General features: G+C 39.6%; 1 protein-coding gene across 1 annotated transcript; it reads right to left on the reverse strand.

Annotated features, from left to right (window-relative positions):
• Nucleotides 1–7,801: 7,801 nt before the first annotated feature.
• Nucleotides 7,802–8,673, reverse strand: LOC306881966 (pancreas transcription factor 1 subunit alpha-like; the record flags this gene model as incomplete). The annotated part of the gene is made up of 2 exons (XM_079436364.1): nucleotides 7,802–8,004; nucleotides 8,082–8,673. The coding sequence occupies 2 exons, from the start codon at nucleotides 8,671–8,673 to the stop codon at nucleotides 7,802–7,804; spliced, it is 795 nt and encodes a 264-aa protein (XP_079292490.1).
• Nucleotides 8,674–15,516: the final 6,843 nt, after the last annotated feature.

Genomic DNA, 15,516 nt, shown 5'->3' on the forward strand with positions numbered 1-15,516 from the left:
AATAACCACATTGTTTTAATTGTGTGTTAATAGTTTACATGGTTTACAAAGCATATGTACAGCAATTACTATTTGGAAGAAAAGTCAGTTCATTTTGTCAGTGAAGATATCACTGTACAGTGCGTTTGAACTCGCTTGGCATGCTTTCAAGCAAAACAAAGAGAAATCTTCAAATCTCTTTAAGTAAATTCATTAGATTTCTCCCATAGTGAAGCCACACAGAGCTCCCATTAAGAGAAAACAAAGGCTATCGTGACTTTAACTGACTGTAATTGACTGTGCTGTGAATGGGCTCAGTCTACTGCAGCTCTTAAGCCTGAATGCTGTTGGAGAGGTGCAGACATGAGTAACTGTATGCATTCTTCTGCCACAGTAAAGACTGCTCCAAGAATGGTCTTTCGCTTTCCGCATGCCGCATACAGCACAAAACCAGCGGAATGCACAGCTTTGGAGGCGATCTCAATGGCTGTGAAGCTGAACAATAAGATCTTGGCTCTCGAAACCATTTCAGTCTTTAGTCTTGCTCTGCCCCCATCGCTTTCGCTCGGTCTTCATTTCACTTCTTCACACTGTACAGAATAAATGATCATAAGAAATGGGCTCTACTTTTACATTTTACATGTGCTTTAAAAAAATCAAACACAGTAAATTTACTGTAAGCTTTAGTATGAAGTGATAAACAGTACCACTGACTTTCTCAATCTGTAGAACAGAGTGGTTTTGCTGGTAGCTGTAGTGTTCTGTATAAACAGTGTCGCTCTGTGGCAAACCCCTGCAGAGCTGTTCTCCGAATTCTGGTCTCTCCAGACCCCACTGACCCTTAGGGACAAGCTTAGAATCAATTACCAATTTCTCCTTTAACTATCTGTCATATACAACGGATGGTTATTGGGTTATGACTTGATCAGCCTGATCACTGTGCCGTGACCCTTTTCTCAGGGATTATGTGATTATGGCCTAATTCCTTGTAATCTTCCTCTAACTGGTCCATTGCCAGAGTCACAAAACAAATTTACCATACTGCTGTGCTACTGAACAGACCAGCATGGTCCGAACTGCTTGCAGCCCTGTTACCATAGAAACTACTATAAGATGTCAGATATATATCATTAGCTAAAACAATCTCAGGAGGGGGTATCGCACTAAAGATGTTTGCTACTTTCACATGGTTTCAGGCTAAGGTTGTAAAACAACAAAGTGGAATTTTAGCTGAACTCCAGAAATTAATTAGTTTCATTAGTTGGTGGATAAATGGCGATGGCTGGTGTGTTGGATTCCAGCAGAGTTTCACCATAGAGGGTTAATGGGAGTCTGGCCTGGAAGCTTTCCCAGCTCTGGCTCAAGGCCATTTCAGCCAAACACTCTAAACTTATGGTCAAGTTGCACTGAGTTGCTGTTTTACGCTTTTGCTTCCTCTGTGCCACAGCTATAAATTCATTCAAAGCTGGAAAACAATTGAGGGGTGGAGAATTTACGTTTTTTGGAGTGCTGGTGTTTCCAAGGGTACTGAGATGCTAAAAAAAAAGAAAAAAGAAATAATAATAATTTAAGCAATTAATTATAATAATATTGCTCATTTTTATTCTCAGATGATTGTTATTGGAAGAGCAAGAGATCATATATATTTTTATTCATTGTTTTGAGAAATGATGCATTAATTACATAAACCTAAGACGTCTTTACTCATAATATGTTATTTTGTGTGTGTGTGTGTGTTACAGCTGCATTTGTGTTACAAATACCTCCCCACTGAGAAATGCTTATAATAGGAGAAATCAGTTGGACGGCAGTGAGGTTCATGCCAGCGAACAACTGAAAGGTCTGTTTTCATAGATTTCCTTTTGTGAATATTAAAACGAGACCTGGTGAAAAATGATGCATGCTTTTACACTTTAGAAACCTGGCAACTAGGGGGAAAACCCTCTCAAGTCCATCCTGTAGAACAAAAGGCGGTCGACGCATTGAGCAAAGATGCAACGAGTTCTGCGTCCCAGGCACATGACGTGCATCATGGAAACATATTGTATCGAAATCGTTTGTGGGAGAATACCGGGGATGAAAAAGAATGGGGCGCTTTGATCCGCGCCCTGGGGTCCCGAGCTCCCCGAGTGCGCGCAGACTGACTGCAAGGCCTTATTCACTTTCAGATAGACACACTTACAAACGCCACTGAATGAAATTTGCATATTTGTAATTTATCACATTTTAGCCCGACTTTTCTGTCTCTTTGCGAAAGGTAGAAAAAACTGGATCAATTATCAACGCGAAGCTGTTCCCTTCTCATAGGCAGAACGCTGGCTCTTTTGGAAAATTAGGAAAGTAGAAAAGTAGAAAAGTGCAACCAGTGAATAAAATATAACCTTTTTAAGCCAAATATTACTTTTCATTTTTGTCATGTAAAAAAAACTGCTTTAAAATTATGATACGAAAATTACTAACATATAGCAATTGCATAATTTGCACGATTCGATCATTTATTTATGGAACTGTTGCATGCCTTGCGGAATTGAGAGTACTGATATGTTGACCGAATTCTTCAAGTTTCTAAGCCCTTATTCCTTGAAGAACTATGAGAGTATGTGCATTCCCTTGGCCATTGTCTCGAACAAAGCAGAAAACATTAATAAAAGTATGGCATCCAGGCATTGAAATGAAGTGACAGGCAGGGTCTGGATATCTTAGCACTGACACAAAACCGCATACGGTAACTACATGCCTGCCTTGAAATACGAGAGTTTGAATAAAGGAGCAGTAATATTTCATATGGGGCACGCAAAAGCTGGATACAATGCCTCTCGTATTAAGAACAATATTCAGTCCATTCTGTGACGAACAAAGATCATAGCAAGACGTCTTTGAGGCTAATTCAGTCAAAGGCACATTTTGGCTTCCCCCGCCGTAAGGTCAGTGTCGTTGTGTATGGTCCACCAAGGGTGGTATGGGGTTCCATGGCCAAGCAAAGCCAGCTGTCCCTGGTGTAGGGCGACCAATCTGAATTGTTATTATAAAGCACCAGAGATACTATTGTGGCTAGTCGTGAACTTTGTGTTATGAGTTTAAAGTTCAACGATTTTTTTTTCTTTTCTGACTAAATTACCACTACTATAGGCAAATGCGAGATTTGTACGGTCAGCTATGGCTTCTAAAGTAACCATTTGGCTTTTTTTTTGCGCAAATCTTCTTGAAGTTTGCTTTGACCGTGACTTGGAAAAATACCAGTAGTCTAACATTCATTGTATTGCTGTGCATCTATAAACCATCGTGATGTCGTCATAATGTACACAACTATTAATAAAAAATGATGGTAAACACGATCTTCAGATATTAATAATAATATTTGAGATTGTAATGCTTTTTAAATGTTTAAGTAGATGTATAATTTTACTTTGCATAGATGGGCTGTTAATTACAAGGTAAAAAAAATAATTTAGCTTACTAGGTTATCATTTTAGTCATTTATAAAGAATATTGTTTAATGAGATACTGTAAAACAGAGCACTTTCATCTAAATATTTCTAAAGGAGCACATTAAGTGCATTAAGAAGCCTCACAGAAAAAAGTGAGCCAAGAAAATAAAAATCTTTAGGCAAGTCTTGTGCTGCAAGTGGATTCAAGCTTTGGGGTGAAAAGGGGGAGGCCACCTTCAGACGAGCAAACTCTGCCAGCTACCCATTTCGCTCTTGTTAGTCGGGCATCCCGTGCGCAAAACCCCAGCTTGCCTTGGTGATATTTTATTTTCCAAGGTCCAATGTCATGGCATAAGTGCATTTTTTGGAGGTAACTGGCGTCTTTTGTTGCAAAGGAGAATGAGGTGCTGTCTAAGGCGGTCGTTCTCTCCTTTTATGCGCAATTGAACAATATTTCCTTTTTCTTAAAAGTCCTGCACGCGTGCGCGCTTTTGTGCACTTGTTTCCAGTAGACACCGGTTGCTCTGTCGAGAGCTTCGTCAGTACAAAGGCTGCTGCTTTCGCACCATATGCTTAATGGATACGGTCTTAAAGGCCATAATAAAGGTAAAACGTGGTCTTTTAAAAGTTGGAAAGGTTCCCTTTATTTGATTTAGATGGAGCAGACTACGTGCGCACAAACCCAAGCGCGCCCGGGCATTGACTCGCTCTTTCTTTTCTGAGGCAGCGCAGCCACCACGTAGTGTGTTTCATTACAACATAAGCTTTTAATCACCCGGCTTTGTCCTGAATGAAAGTAATGCTGTGAATTAAAGAAATGACAATATTTTCTATCAGCTTGAAAGTCCAAGAGAAGGGCTCTCAAGCTTGGCAAAAATCAGGCACATCATTCATCATGTCACCCCGCACCTGTGGTCCTGGCATTCAAAGTATACAAACCTATTCTTATTAACCTTAATTATTCAAGAACGACACAATGGCTGAAATAGAGCAGGTTGAAGTCTGTTTATTGGTCGTAAATGTCTCTCTGAAGATCTCCAAGGCTCTTTGTTAGGCCCGCGCGGAGACCGCTCTTCTCCTTTCAGACATGAGTAGCCTTGGACTTTTCAGTTTTCAATCGTAACATCTGCTTAATCGTACGGATCAAAATATGGAGACACCAAACATATGCAATGGAGGATTTGTTAAAACCGGGTAATGAGTTATTAACAAGACGAAACAATGGAGCAGGATGGTGAGGGCCTTATGTAAACGGAGTCACTTTACGAAGCGCCTCGCATTACCCTTCCCTCAAAACCGAGCGCCAGGTGACGGCGGGGAAATCAATGTGCTTAGAAGGCAGCGCTCAGATCCTTTTTTCTGCACGTGAAAAATTGGTGGACATAAATTTAATGGCTTGATCAAGACACAGCAATGCGTCTATTGCCCGTGGGACTTGGAGGACAAAACAATACTGTCGGCTGGCTCGCGTTGGCGCCTTAAATCCGGGTGGATCATTGAAAATGTGTTTTATTATAACACACGTCATGCTTTACTGTTCCCATATTGTGTCAAGACAAAGGCTAATGGTACATTAAAGACAAGACAACCATGCCAACACGTCTTGGAGACGTTGTAGACGGAGACGGGCCTCCCTCTTTGCTTGTTTTAAGCAGCTGCTGTCCAGGACCCAGGCGCACAAAAAGAACAAGTTTGAAATACCAGGTGCATCGAGGAGAAACTCGACAGGGACGGAGATGTTAAAGTCCTAGCAATAAAGATATCATGGCAATTATCTGCAGACTCAGCACTGTGTAAAACTAAGGGCGCCTGGACAGCCTGCACTTTGGCAACAAATTCCCCCTACCCGGGGTGCGTGATGAGTCTGGCTTTCTCCAGCACCTGTTAGCCTGTGCCCTCCCGAGGTAATATTTTTGGACAAATAATTAGTGATATATTTGTTACATTGAGGATCACACTGTAGTACCCCCGGGACGCGACTCGGACATGGGGGATTTAGTAGGCTTTTAAGAGTTTGGGTACAGGGGAATCAACTGGTGTTTGTTCAAGCTGGCAGCTGGCACCCCGATGCCACCGTTGCCATGCACTAATGAAAATGCGCTAGACTCAAAGATTTTCAGTCTTATCCTCCATATTTTTGCAGGGGATAATCCGAATATGAGCAGATTTAACGTTTATGAGAATCTTGATAGGCGTCGTTCCCAGCTTAGTGCGCATCCTAAGATTGCTGACACTGATAGCTATAAACCGTGCGTAATCGTTTCACTTTCTTTAATAATTAGGTTTGGACTACATGGGGCTCAAAAACTTATGACTGCGACAGCAGATTTATTTTGCTAGAATTTCACTGCGCAAAATATGTCTGCTTTAACGCACGCAGAACATGACTACTAAACTTTGATAAACGCTAATTGAAAATCACATTTTTATAGTTATTGAATTCTGTTTGTTTGTAGCTTGTTTTTAATGAAATCTCCACGACTGCGCAAAAACAGCATGAGATCGCCCTGTAGCGTAATGACTTGCGCAACAAGTAGGCTATTCTAATTCGTGTTCCGCGCAACATCATTATCTACCCACGGGCATCCACAGTCACGGGCTTCCCGAAAGAGTCTGTGGGACGTTGGAACACATAGGCTAATAACGGGAATAAACCTGACAAGCAATAAATGGTCGCCTTTTAAGCTTTGCCAAGCCAAAACCCCTAAGTGACAAAACAGAAACCTGAAAAGATCCAGTGCATCAGCATTTTTCTTCCGCTCCATCGGCGCTCTTTAAAAAGATGCTTTAAGGGTTTTGTACTGTGCCTGTTTTCAAACATTCTCTTTCACGCGTGAGGTGCCCAAATACAATGATAGCAGCATTTTTTGTCTTCCCCTAATCAAATTGAAATGTTACCACGGGCAAATAGTTGAAATCGCCATGAGACGTCTGGGGTCCTTTATCTTAGTTAAGTCTGATTTGGTAACACTTGACTTTCTAATGAGCATAATGGGATTACATGGTTTTAGTCCTGCGCCCTGGATAGCAGAAATCAACGCATTTAATGAGGCGCTAATACATGGAAAGGTTGGATTATGTCGATCAGTTAAGATTTCATTTAATTCATTAGGGACGTTCACAATGGAGTTTGCGAAATATTGTTGACACTAATTAAATAGTCATCTCCGCATAATAAACTTACTTGATAACAACTAACAAAATGGGGAAATAAATACATTGGTAAGCAATAAACGTTAGTTAATAACAAAAATACAATCATTTAATAACAATTTTCACTAATGATATGATCGTACACAATGTATGGATAATGTGATATAATGAACAAGCCATAAAAAACATTAAATTGTTAAATGATTATTAAATAAATACCTGTGATTCCAGTCTCAGTCTATCCATGATATTAGCTTCCAGTCGCTCTTCATGAGTTTACTTTGGACATGTGGACATGGGCATGTGTTTGGGCTACCTCTTAATAACTGCGAGAGCTGACGTAGAGACAACTGGGTACATAGAACACAAGTGGATACCACGGGAAAATTTAGCCTTGGAGCACCTGCAGTGTACCCAGGCCAACTGCCCAAGGCAAAGGAAACTTCATGGCTCTTTTACCAATTTGGAGCCACACTTTAAAACATACTCCTTCCTCTCCTGTTTCGTTATTTATTTATTTTTCACCCAAACTGTCAGAGACACAGCAAGGGTCCGTCAGATTTCCATAATGATAAATAGTGACATCTTTCAGCTGTCGTTCTACTCTATATCCAGGGCTTCACACCTCACATTAAAGTATCTATTCAGAAATCACGTTTTAGTTACAGTTAATTGCACGATTTGAATCTATTCATAGGCACAGAATAAAAGATGGCCTGTCTACAAGATACATGGTCATATATTGACGCTATACTGCTGTACAATTCGAATTATAGCTATATACCATGTGATGCATGTTTACCTAAATTCATTTCATTTTGATATTTTCAACTATTGTTAAGCTTTGAGGAAACAAACAAACAATAGTAATGCCATATGGTGAATTGTTTTATATAGGCCTGTTGTGGGTTCAATGAAAGATTCGAACACATGAGAGTGAGATATTAGACAAATTTATTGAGTCATCATATCAGTATAAATATAGACGATTTTCGTGTTTGGTTTGTATAAAAATAGGTTTTGTTTGACATAAAATCCGTATTAAATTAGAAAAATATATTACAGCACAATTAAACAATTAAATACGACACAAAATGATTGCCAGTGGCCTTATCTTCAATTCAGACTAAAAAGCTTAAACACAGATAGTAACAATAATACATTACAAATAAACAAATCATGGATATATCCATACAATTCAGTTGTACACAATGTGTATACAGAATAAAAATGGCACTGCCTTAGGAAATAAAGTTAAAGGGGGGTTCATTCTCAATGTTGTTGATGGATGATTTTAAGTGCAACTTTCGTGGGTCCTCTGGTGTCCAGACTTTCGCTGTCCTAATGATGTTCTGATCTTTTAACTGCTTCTCATCAGTCCATGACAGAGAGTGTCCGGCGAGAGGAGGCAAACCGTAGTCTGGGTCATTTGGAGATGGGGATCCTGGAAAAAACGGGCGAGAGTTGTTTAGTAATAATAATAATAATAATAATGAAATAATACAATAATGATATACATACTTGTTCCTCTGTGGCAAATGATTACTTTTTTAGGTTGGTTTAAAGTATCACTGTGTGGGTTCCGGATCGGCATGTCGGACTGCACAAGTTCTGCAAGGAAGTTTATGTAGCCGATTGCCAGACGTAAAGTGTCAACTTTCGAAAGTCTCTTCTCGTATGGTAGAGTAGGAATGTGAGATCGCAGTCCCTCGAAAGCATCGTTAATGGACTGCATCCTCCGTCGCTCCCGGACGTTGGCAGCTTGGCGCAACTGTTGCATCTCCGCTTCGGATCTCATGCGCCTCCGCCTCTTCAGCAAGGGACCGTCTCTGGGGGACAGTTCCGAGGTGCTGTCAGCGCATCCGTACGAGAAAGTCGAAGACGACGAGGAAAAAGAGAAGTTGCCAGCGTCACAATAATCGCCGTCCTGTGATATCCGACTGTCCTTATAATATTCTTGGATTTGATTGGTGAGGAAATCGACGTCCTCATCCAAAAAGTCGTCTGTGTCCAAGTGGTCCCTCGACGAGTGGTCCGTGAAGAAGTCATCGTCGTCGAAATAAGGGGAGGAGAAGGAGTCTAAGCCTGTGAATGGATCCAACACAGTGTCCATTTTTATGTGCTGTGTTGGTGTTGCCCAGTAACAACAATCGCCGACTCTTCGATCTTTCCTCTTGATGCTCAAGAGTTAGTTCAGTTTGAAAGGCGGCACGCGAGGACTCTTATAACTACATCCATAGTCGCGTGCCTTTGACCGTAAGCGCCAACCAATCAGCGCCAAGCATCCCCAGCGCCCGCAGCTGAGGCAGCTCACCTTAGGATAAGGCCTGTTTACAGGCCACCCCCCAGTACACGCCCCCTGAGTCCAAAACACCGAGACTGGACATGCTCCTAAATTGTCGACAAAGCGACTGCCTATATTGACAACTGTATCAGAAATAGTGTCTCCGTCAGTGTCGCAGTCGAACCTTAATGAATGACCAGAATAAATAAATTTATTCTTATATTATTGTTTTTAAATAATTTTATATCGTGTACATACACTTTATTCGACCTAAATGACAGAAATGTGTGATTTTACAGCACACTAAATTAAATTACTAAATTAATTTCCTTAAAATATAATTAATATGCATGTCATCATGTACTCTCAGAAAAAAAGTGCAAAAGCTGTCACTGGGTATTAAAATGTACATGTATGAAAAATAAAGGTTCCAAAAGGAGGTTTTTGCATATATTATAGAACAATTTTGGGTTCCCCAAAGAACCTTTCAGTGAACATTTCTTGTTTTTGCATTTTGTGCAATGAAAATGTTCCATTGATGTTAAAGGTACTTCATGAAACCATACATGCCAAGAACCTTTATTTTTAAGATGTAGCCTACCTTTAAGTATGCACCCGTTTAGGGTAAATATGGTACAAACATGCAGCTTTCCATTGGAAAAGGTACCCCAGTGCCCAGTGCCACAAAAAGTGACAGCTTTTGTACATTTTTTTTATTCTGAAAATCTATGAATTTTCCAAAAGTGTTACAGTTATTGTATGAATTGGCTAATTTCTCAGTTCCCTCAGTTACAGACACGTAACAGCAGTTAAAGGACATACTGCGCTCTCTTAATTATTGACGCTTAAATGTTAGCTTTTGTCCTTTCATTTGTCTTTCTACCATTAACGTTTACTGGTTAAAGTGCACCCAGTTATCACATGTAATTAAGGGGTCAGAGAGCCTACTGTTGACCCTGTCACCTTGAGGCTCCTCTTAAAGCAGGTAACAACTCAAGCGCTTACCATTCGCGTGCGGGAAGCCCCTTCCATCAGCCTCTTAATTATCAAGACGTGCAGCTATGGTTAAGCCCCATTGGTTGTCCACGAGGTCCATACAATACAGCACAAACATTTGTGTATGAGTGATGTCAGTGAAAGGAGCTGTCATTTAAGAGGCAGAAAGGGTAAAGAATAGGTCTCTCATCAATCACGGGCTGTAGGATGCCAGGCCGCACGTTTGTATCGAAGCAGTGGACACTAGCCTGTCCAAGAAACAATCAAAAGAATAAGGCAAGCGCTTCAGCGCTAAAGCGGGGGCGTTTGCAGCTTTCAATGCGAACAACCTATAGTCACCCTAAACAAACAATCTATAACAATACGTGGTCTTGAACAGACGGGAAAAAAAAAAAAATTGAATGGCAAAACAAACATAAAAATGTCGCTCACTGAATTGTACCTGAAGCGATATTTGAAAGACATCTGCCAAATTATTAGTTATGAGGCTATATATATATATCGATAAATTATATAGATTATATAGAAGGTTTCACAAGCCAATGAGCGGCTTTTCATGAAAAAAGCGGTACTGGATATAAAAGCACCCTGTTTATCCATATATGGTAAATAATAAAAGTTTAAAGGTACATAATAGTACTTTAAAAGTGCATATTAAAGTGTACATATTTTGAAAAGTATATGGTATCGCCACAGCTGAGCATTTAGGATATTGTGTCCATTAATATTATGGAAAAAGATGACATGTTTGTACATTTATAAATTTTAAAAAGTGAGAGAACAATGGATCAGCTATAAATTTGCTATAAATCCCCGTAAAAGAAAAAAAAAAATGCAGGAAAACGTAGGTAAATCTTGCATTCAAACCTCAATGTTAATTTTCCTGAAATTATTTTTAAACTTTAAAATAGATTTATTATGAATACCAACTAAATTGCATTTAAAATAATTATTGTAGAGTTGCAGTTGAGAGTAGCAGGGAGCGCCACGCGTTTGACCGACAAATTCCCATAGAATTTTGGAAAAGGAGTTTTGTCCTATAAAGTGGTGCTTTAACGTTTTCTTTTAACACAAGACATCATTATACACGTGCTTGAATAACAAACAAGAATAAATATACCAGCGGAGAAACGACAAGCAGCGGGTATGGTTTTATTATGTAGGGGGCTGGTACTGGCATTAAGAGCAGTGTGCCTCACAGTGGTCGCCAATGAGGAGGTTTGTAAGACACCTCACAACAAATTATGCCGGTACCTGAGATGCTAACTGGTTAGAGCCCATAAACAACCCTTATTCTCTGCTATTCAAATAAAGATGGAGGGGGTCACTTTGTTAGTAAAAGGGAAAAAAAGGGTCTGGTGAGTGTATGGTTGTTGCACCCCGCTGCAAGCTGCAACGCGAGGGACAATCCGTGGGAATCACACCACTTGCGCGCTCTGCACTCAAAGAGACCCACTGCCGGCACTGAATGAACAGAGCAGCCGTAGTTTGTATGCTAAAACGCGCATTTAGAATATTAAAAAAGGTGTTGATAAATGCCTTTTTTTGTAAGAAGACTGTTAATTTAATTAATTTATTGCTTGAAAGTTTCAAAATTGATGAGGTGCAAACACACCAGAAACCATTTCAATATTGCGTGCATTTCAATTTCAATGAATAGCGTAATGATTTTGTTTGTCATAACATAAATAAGAAATGTCACTTAACGACTATTTACCCAAGAGCACAAAGTTCACGTTCAAGTGCATAACGCGCATATAAACTGCCCAATAATTGGAATGGTGCACCTGTAGTACACTGTGGAGCGACACAAGTGGCACCTGAACGCCCACCGGTTGTTCAGCAAAGCGAGTCATTGAGCCATTAAGCACAAACAGGACCGTGACCGTCACCTTTGCTATCAATTAAGCAATGTCACATATCTCAGCGGCCGCGGCTGCAGACCTTGGGCTGGCATGGGAATAGCAACACATGGATTTTTGAACAGATATCACAACGATGAGCATTATAAATGAGACTTCTTATTTCAGGTCATGGTACATTAGAGTCCACGAGGCGAGGAAAGACTGCAAGCAGCAGGAAAAGACACGTCAAAAGCTAGAAAAAAATAAATAAAATAATAATAATATTATTAACAATAATTATTAAAACATTAACATAATTTAAACATTATTATTATTATTATTATTATTATGTTACAGATGCTTTAGAAACAGTTTGGATTAACGAGAGGAAAGTTGATTTAATTCTAAATACAGTGGAAATCGCTGCTAATCCGTTTAATCTCTTGTGTCAAACAGGATTAGAGAAAGGATTAGATATAAAGGCAGATTAAATGAATCAATCAATGACAATAATTGGGCTACTTAACAAGGTAATATGGGTTTGATAGTAGGTGCACCAAACCTCTTGAACCAACAATGTTTTAGAAGACATCATTTTGACTTGGCTTTCCTGAAAGACACTTCGTGGGCCATTTAAAAAATCTATTTTTTCAGGAAAAAAATAGCCAACAATTGTTGAAACAAAAGCCGCGCGATGTGAGTGGAATTGGTCCTGACGTGTTGGGTAATGTAAAACGATAAAAGGCACCACACTTTGTCGACGCGCCTGTCAAGTGGCTTTTATTGTTTGCGCACTTTACATTTATTGACCTGGTATTCAAAAAGGTTGACTGGTAGACAACTATTGACTACAGGAGCCTTGCGTTTTCACGGCCTCTTTGAGGGTCATAGATGTTAGGAGCGCAAGCTGCAGAGCACTGGGGATCCCTGGGAATCCAGCCACATGCGCCAGAGCAACAGGAGCAGCAACAGCGCACCGAGCGCTCGTTCTCCAGCTTGCCGGACAAATTAGAACGGCAGTCGTGGGGTGTGGAGGGATTCCTGCATTCACAGGGATGAACAAATATAGCGTTCTTTCTTAAGTGTCACATCACAGGGGATGCATTGTCCCTTAATGTGTTCAGAAAGGCAATGGTTTATTCTTCATTAGCCTATCAGTAGAAACAGACTCAGCATCTCAGTGCAGCCTATACTGTCCCAAAGATATTTTATCCGACTGAAAACTTCGATTAAACCCATTAAAGGAAGATTTATATTTGATCCTAGATTAAAAGCATCAATTTCACGGATCTGGAACTGGGGAATGTATAGTTGGAAGCGTAGGCTAATCATAATCCCCTCAAAAGCATAAACAGCACCTATAAAAGTGTTACATAGTTATTATTACGTTTATCCTCGCGGAGATTAAGAAGATTATTGATTCACTACATCCTAGACTAATTGATTCGTCTATCTGTGTTAATCTGAAAACATGGCTGCCCGCAGGCTGTTTCAGATTAGTGAGGTGTTTGTTTTATAGCGTCCAGCAAATCAACCTCGGTAAAAACCAAACGTGCCTTGTACTTGGTTTACACTTAGGTAATATGAACGCGCATAATATTCAAATCGCATTCAGTTCTACAAGTAGCCTATTGAAATGTTGCCTTTGTGTCATGCAACCTTATTATTATTATTTTCCCTTTGCACTAAAGCCGCATTCGTGCGTTTCCTGGAAGTGACAAGGACGCTTGCGGTGTTGTCAGAAATATTTAATCTTTTCATTTTTCAATTTGCGGTTTTCTTGCAGGTGACCTAATGAGCCTTAGAACAAGATATTCATTCAGGTAGACATTGCTTACCTAATGATAGCCTACTTTTGGGAAACAGTCAACAATTGCAAGATGATTCGTGCGATCGTTTTCAAAAGGGGTCCTAATTATGTTTAACTATCAAATAAATGCTCATTTAAACAATACCTTAGCATAGTGCTGTACTGTATGTGTGGGCGTTGCAAGGTGCATAAGAGGAGATAGGTGTAAACGGAGATCGGAGCAAGCTCCAAATGGGTTGGGCCTTGTTAATATGCCCTACACCAAACCCAACCCTAAACCTACCCTCCCTCTTGGAGTTGTCCCAACCTACTTTCGGCATAAGTCTCTCCCACTTGGAGGTTTCCAGCCTGCAGCAATATATGCTTGCAAGAACAACAAGTGCTTTGTTGCTGGATCCTCAGTGACGCCTAGTGTTGGAAGATAGCACTGTCGTATTAGGCTACATCTCAAGAACTAAGTGGAATTGCATCACAATTTGACATTACATTGCAAATTGTATGTGAATTGTATATGGCCTGATCACATACAAAATTCATAACACAGTTTTCCTCAGTAAGCCGCATAAAGTTATCATACTTGAATGAGTTATGCACAGACGATTTGAGGAATAATGAAGACTAGCTTTGCAAGCACCCTTCTTTCTCCACGCATGCAGTCCATCCAGCAAGAAAGTTGCTTACCGGTAAAGAATCCCACTAGTCTCTTAAAATCCCCCATCTCATGAATATGATGAGCAATATCCAATGTTCCCGTAAAAGCCACCTGAACAGTAATATTTTGTAAGACAGCAAAATTGACAATTAATTTTTTTAAATTATAAACCCAGTGTTTCTTATATGAATACGGTATTAAATTCATAATATTTAATAAATATCTTCCGACCAGGACAATATTGCTTGTTGTGCTATTTTGTAATACATGTCAAGACAAATAAAGTTTCAAGAATTTATTCTTTGTTCATTGTATGTATGCACATATAATGTTATACATACAGTAAAACATATTCACAATATGAGGGTGGCATGACAGATCACTAAACAGAATCAAAATCGTATAAAATAAACCCTAAATAGATAAGACAAATAAATAAGTACATAAATAAATAATAGTATAAATCAGATAAATATCTATAGGACTCATATTGTGTCTGCATGCTTACAGGAACATCCTCATCATTGTTTTCTTGTACAAACAATATAGACTGAAATAAGAACAAGGGGCTTTGATACTGTACACGAGTTCATGAGGCTACTTGACTTCAACCAACAGAAAAAATTCAAAGATTGAGTTAACCAATAAAATCAGGAAGCACTTTTATAGACTCGCACGCACACACACACGATGCACACAGGCTCACATACACACCTATTTAGCATAAAGAGACATACATTCTTTAAAACACAAACAGACTCACACCTGTGTGCAGTGAACACGCAAACACGCTCACAAAAACATCACCACTGGGAGACCCTGAATTTGCTGCACTCATTTCACCTCTGTCTTTTCCTGAGAGTTTAACGCTAGTTTAGCTCACCTGACACGGCCGATCAGGCAGAGTCACACGGTCCTCTCAGAGTCACAACCCTTTTGAGCACTAAGCTTACAAAAAACTTCCCCCTGTGCCCCAACACAGTATTAAAACACATTAAATTAAGTCACTGAAATTGCTACTGGAAAGACATAATCTTGTGAACAATGATGAAAAGCTTGCATTTTATTAAAACTCCCCTTCTAGTGTCACTTTTTTGCAGTCGTCTCATTGAAGTACCTCTACTTGTCTACATAAAGGCCCCAAATCTATGTTAGAAAAATGATTAGTAAGTTTATTTGTATTTTATACACTAAAGAATATAATAATGTGCCTAAATGTCCCATGTATGACTAAAGAGGATTTAAAATAAGAAGAACTGTTCAAGAGTGGCCATTGAGAAGCGTTCACAATAGCAAGCATCAGAATGGCAAGAAACAGAAATGGCTTCAGAATAGTGAAGGCATCTTTTCATTAGCAATGAATCAGTTTG

The sequence above is a fragment of the Barbus barbus genome (genome assembly GCF_936440315.1).
Source record: "Barbus barbus genome assembly, chromosome: 15".
NCBI lineage: Eukaryota > Metazoa > Chordata > Actinopteri > Cypriniformes > Cyprinidae > Barbus > Barbus barbus.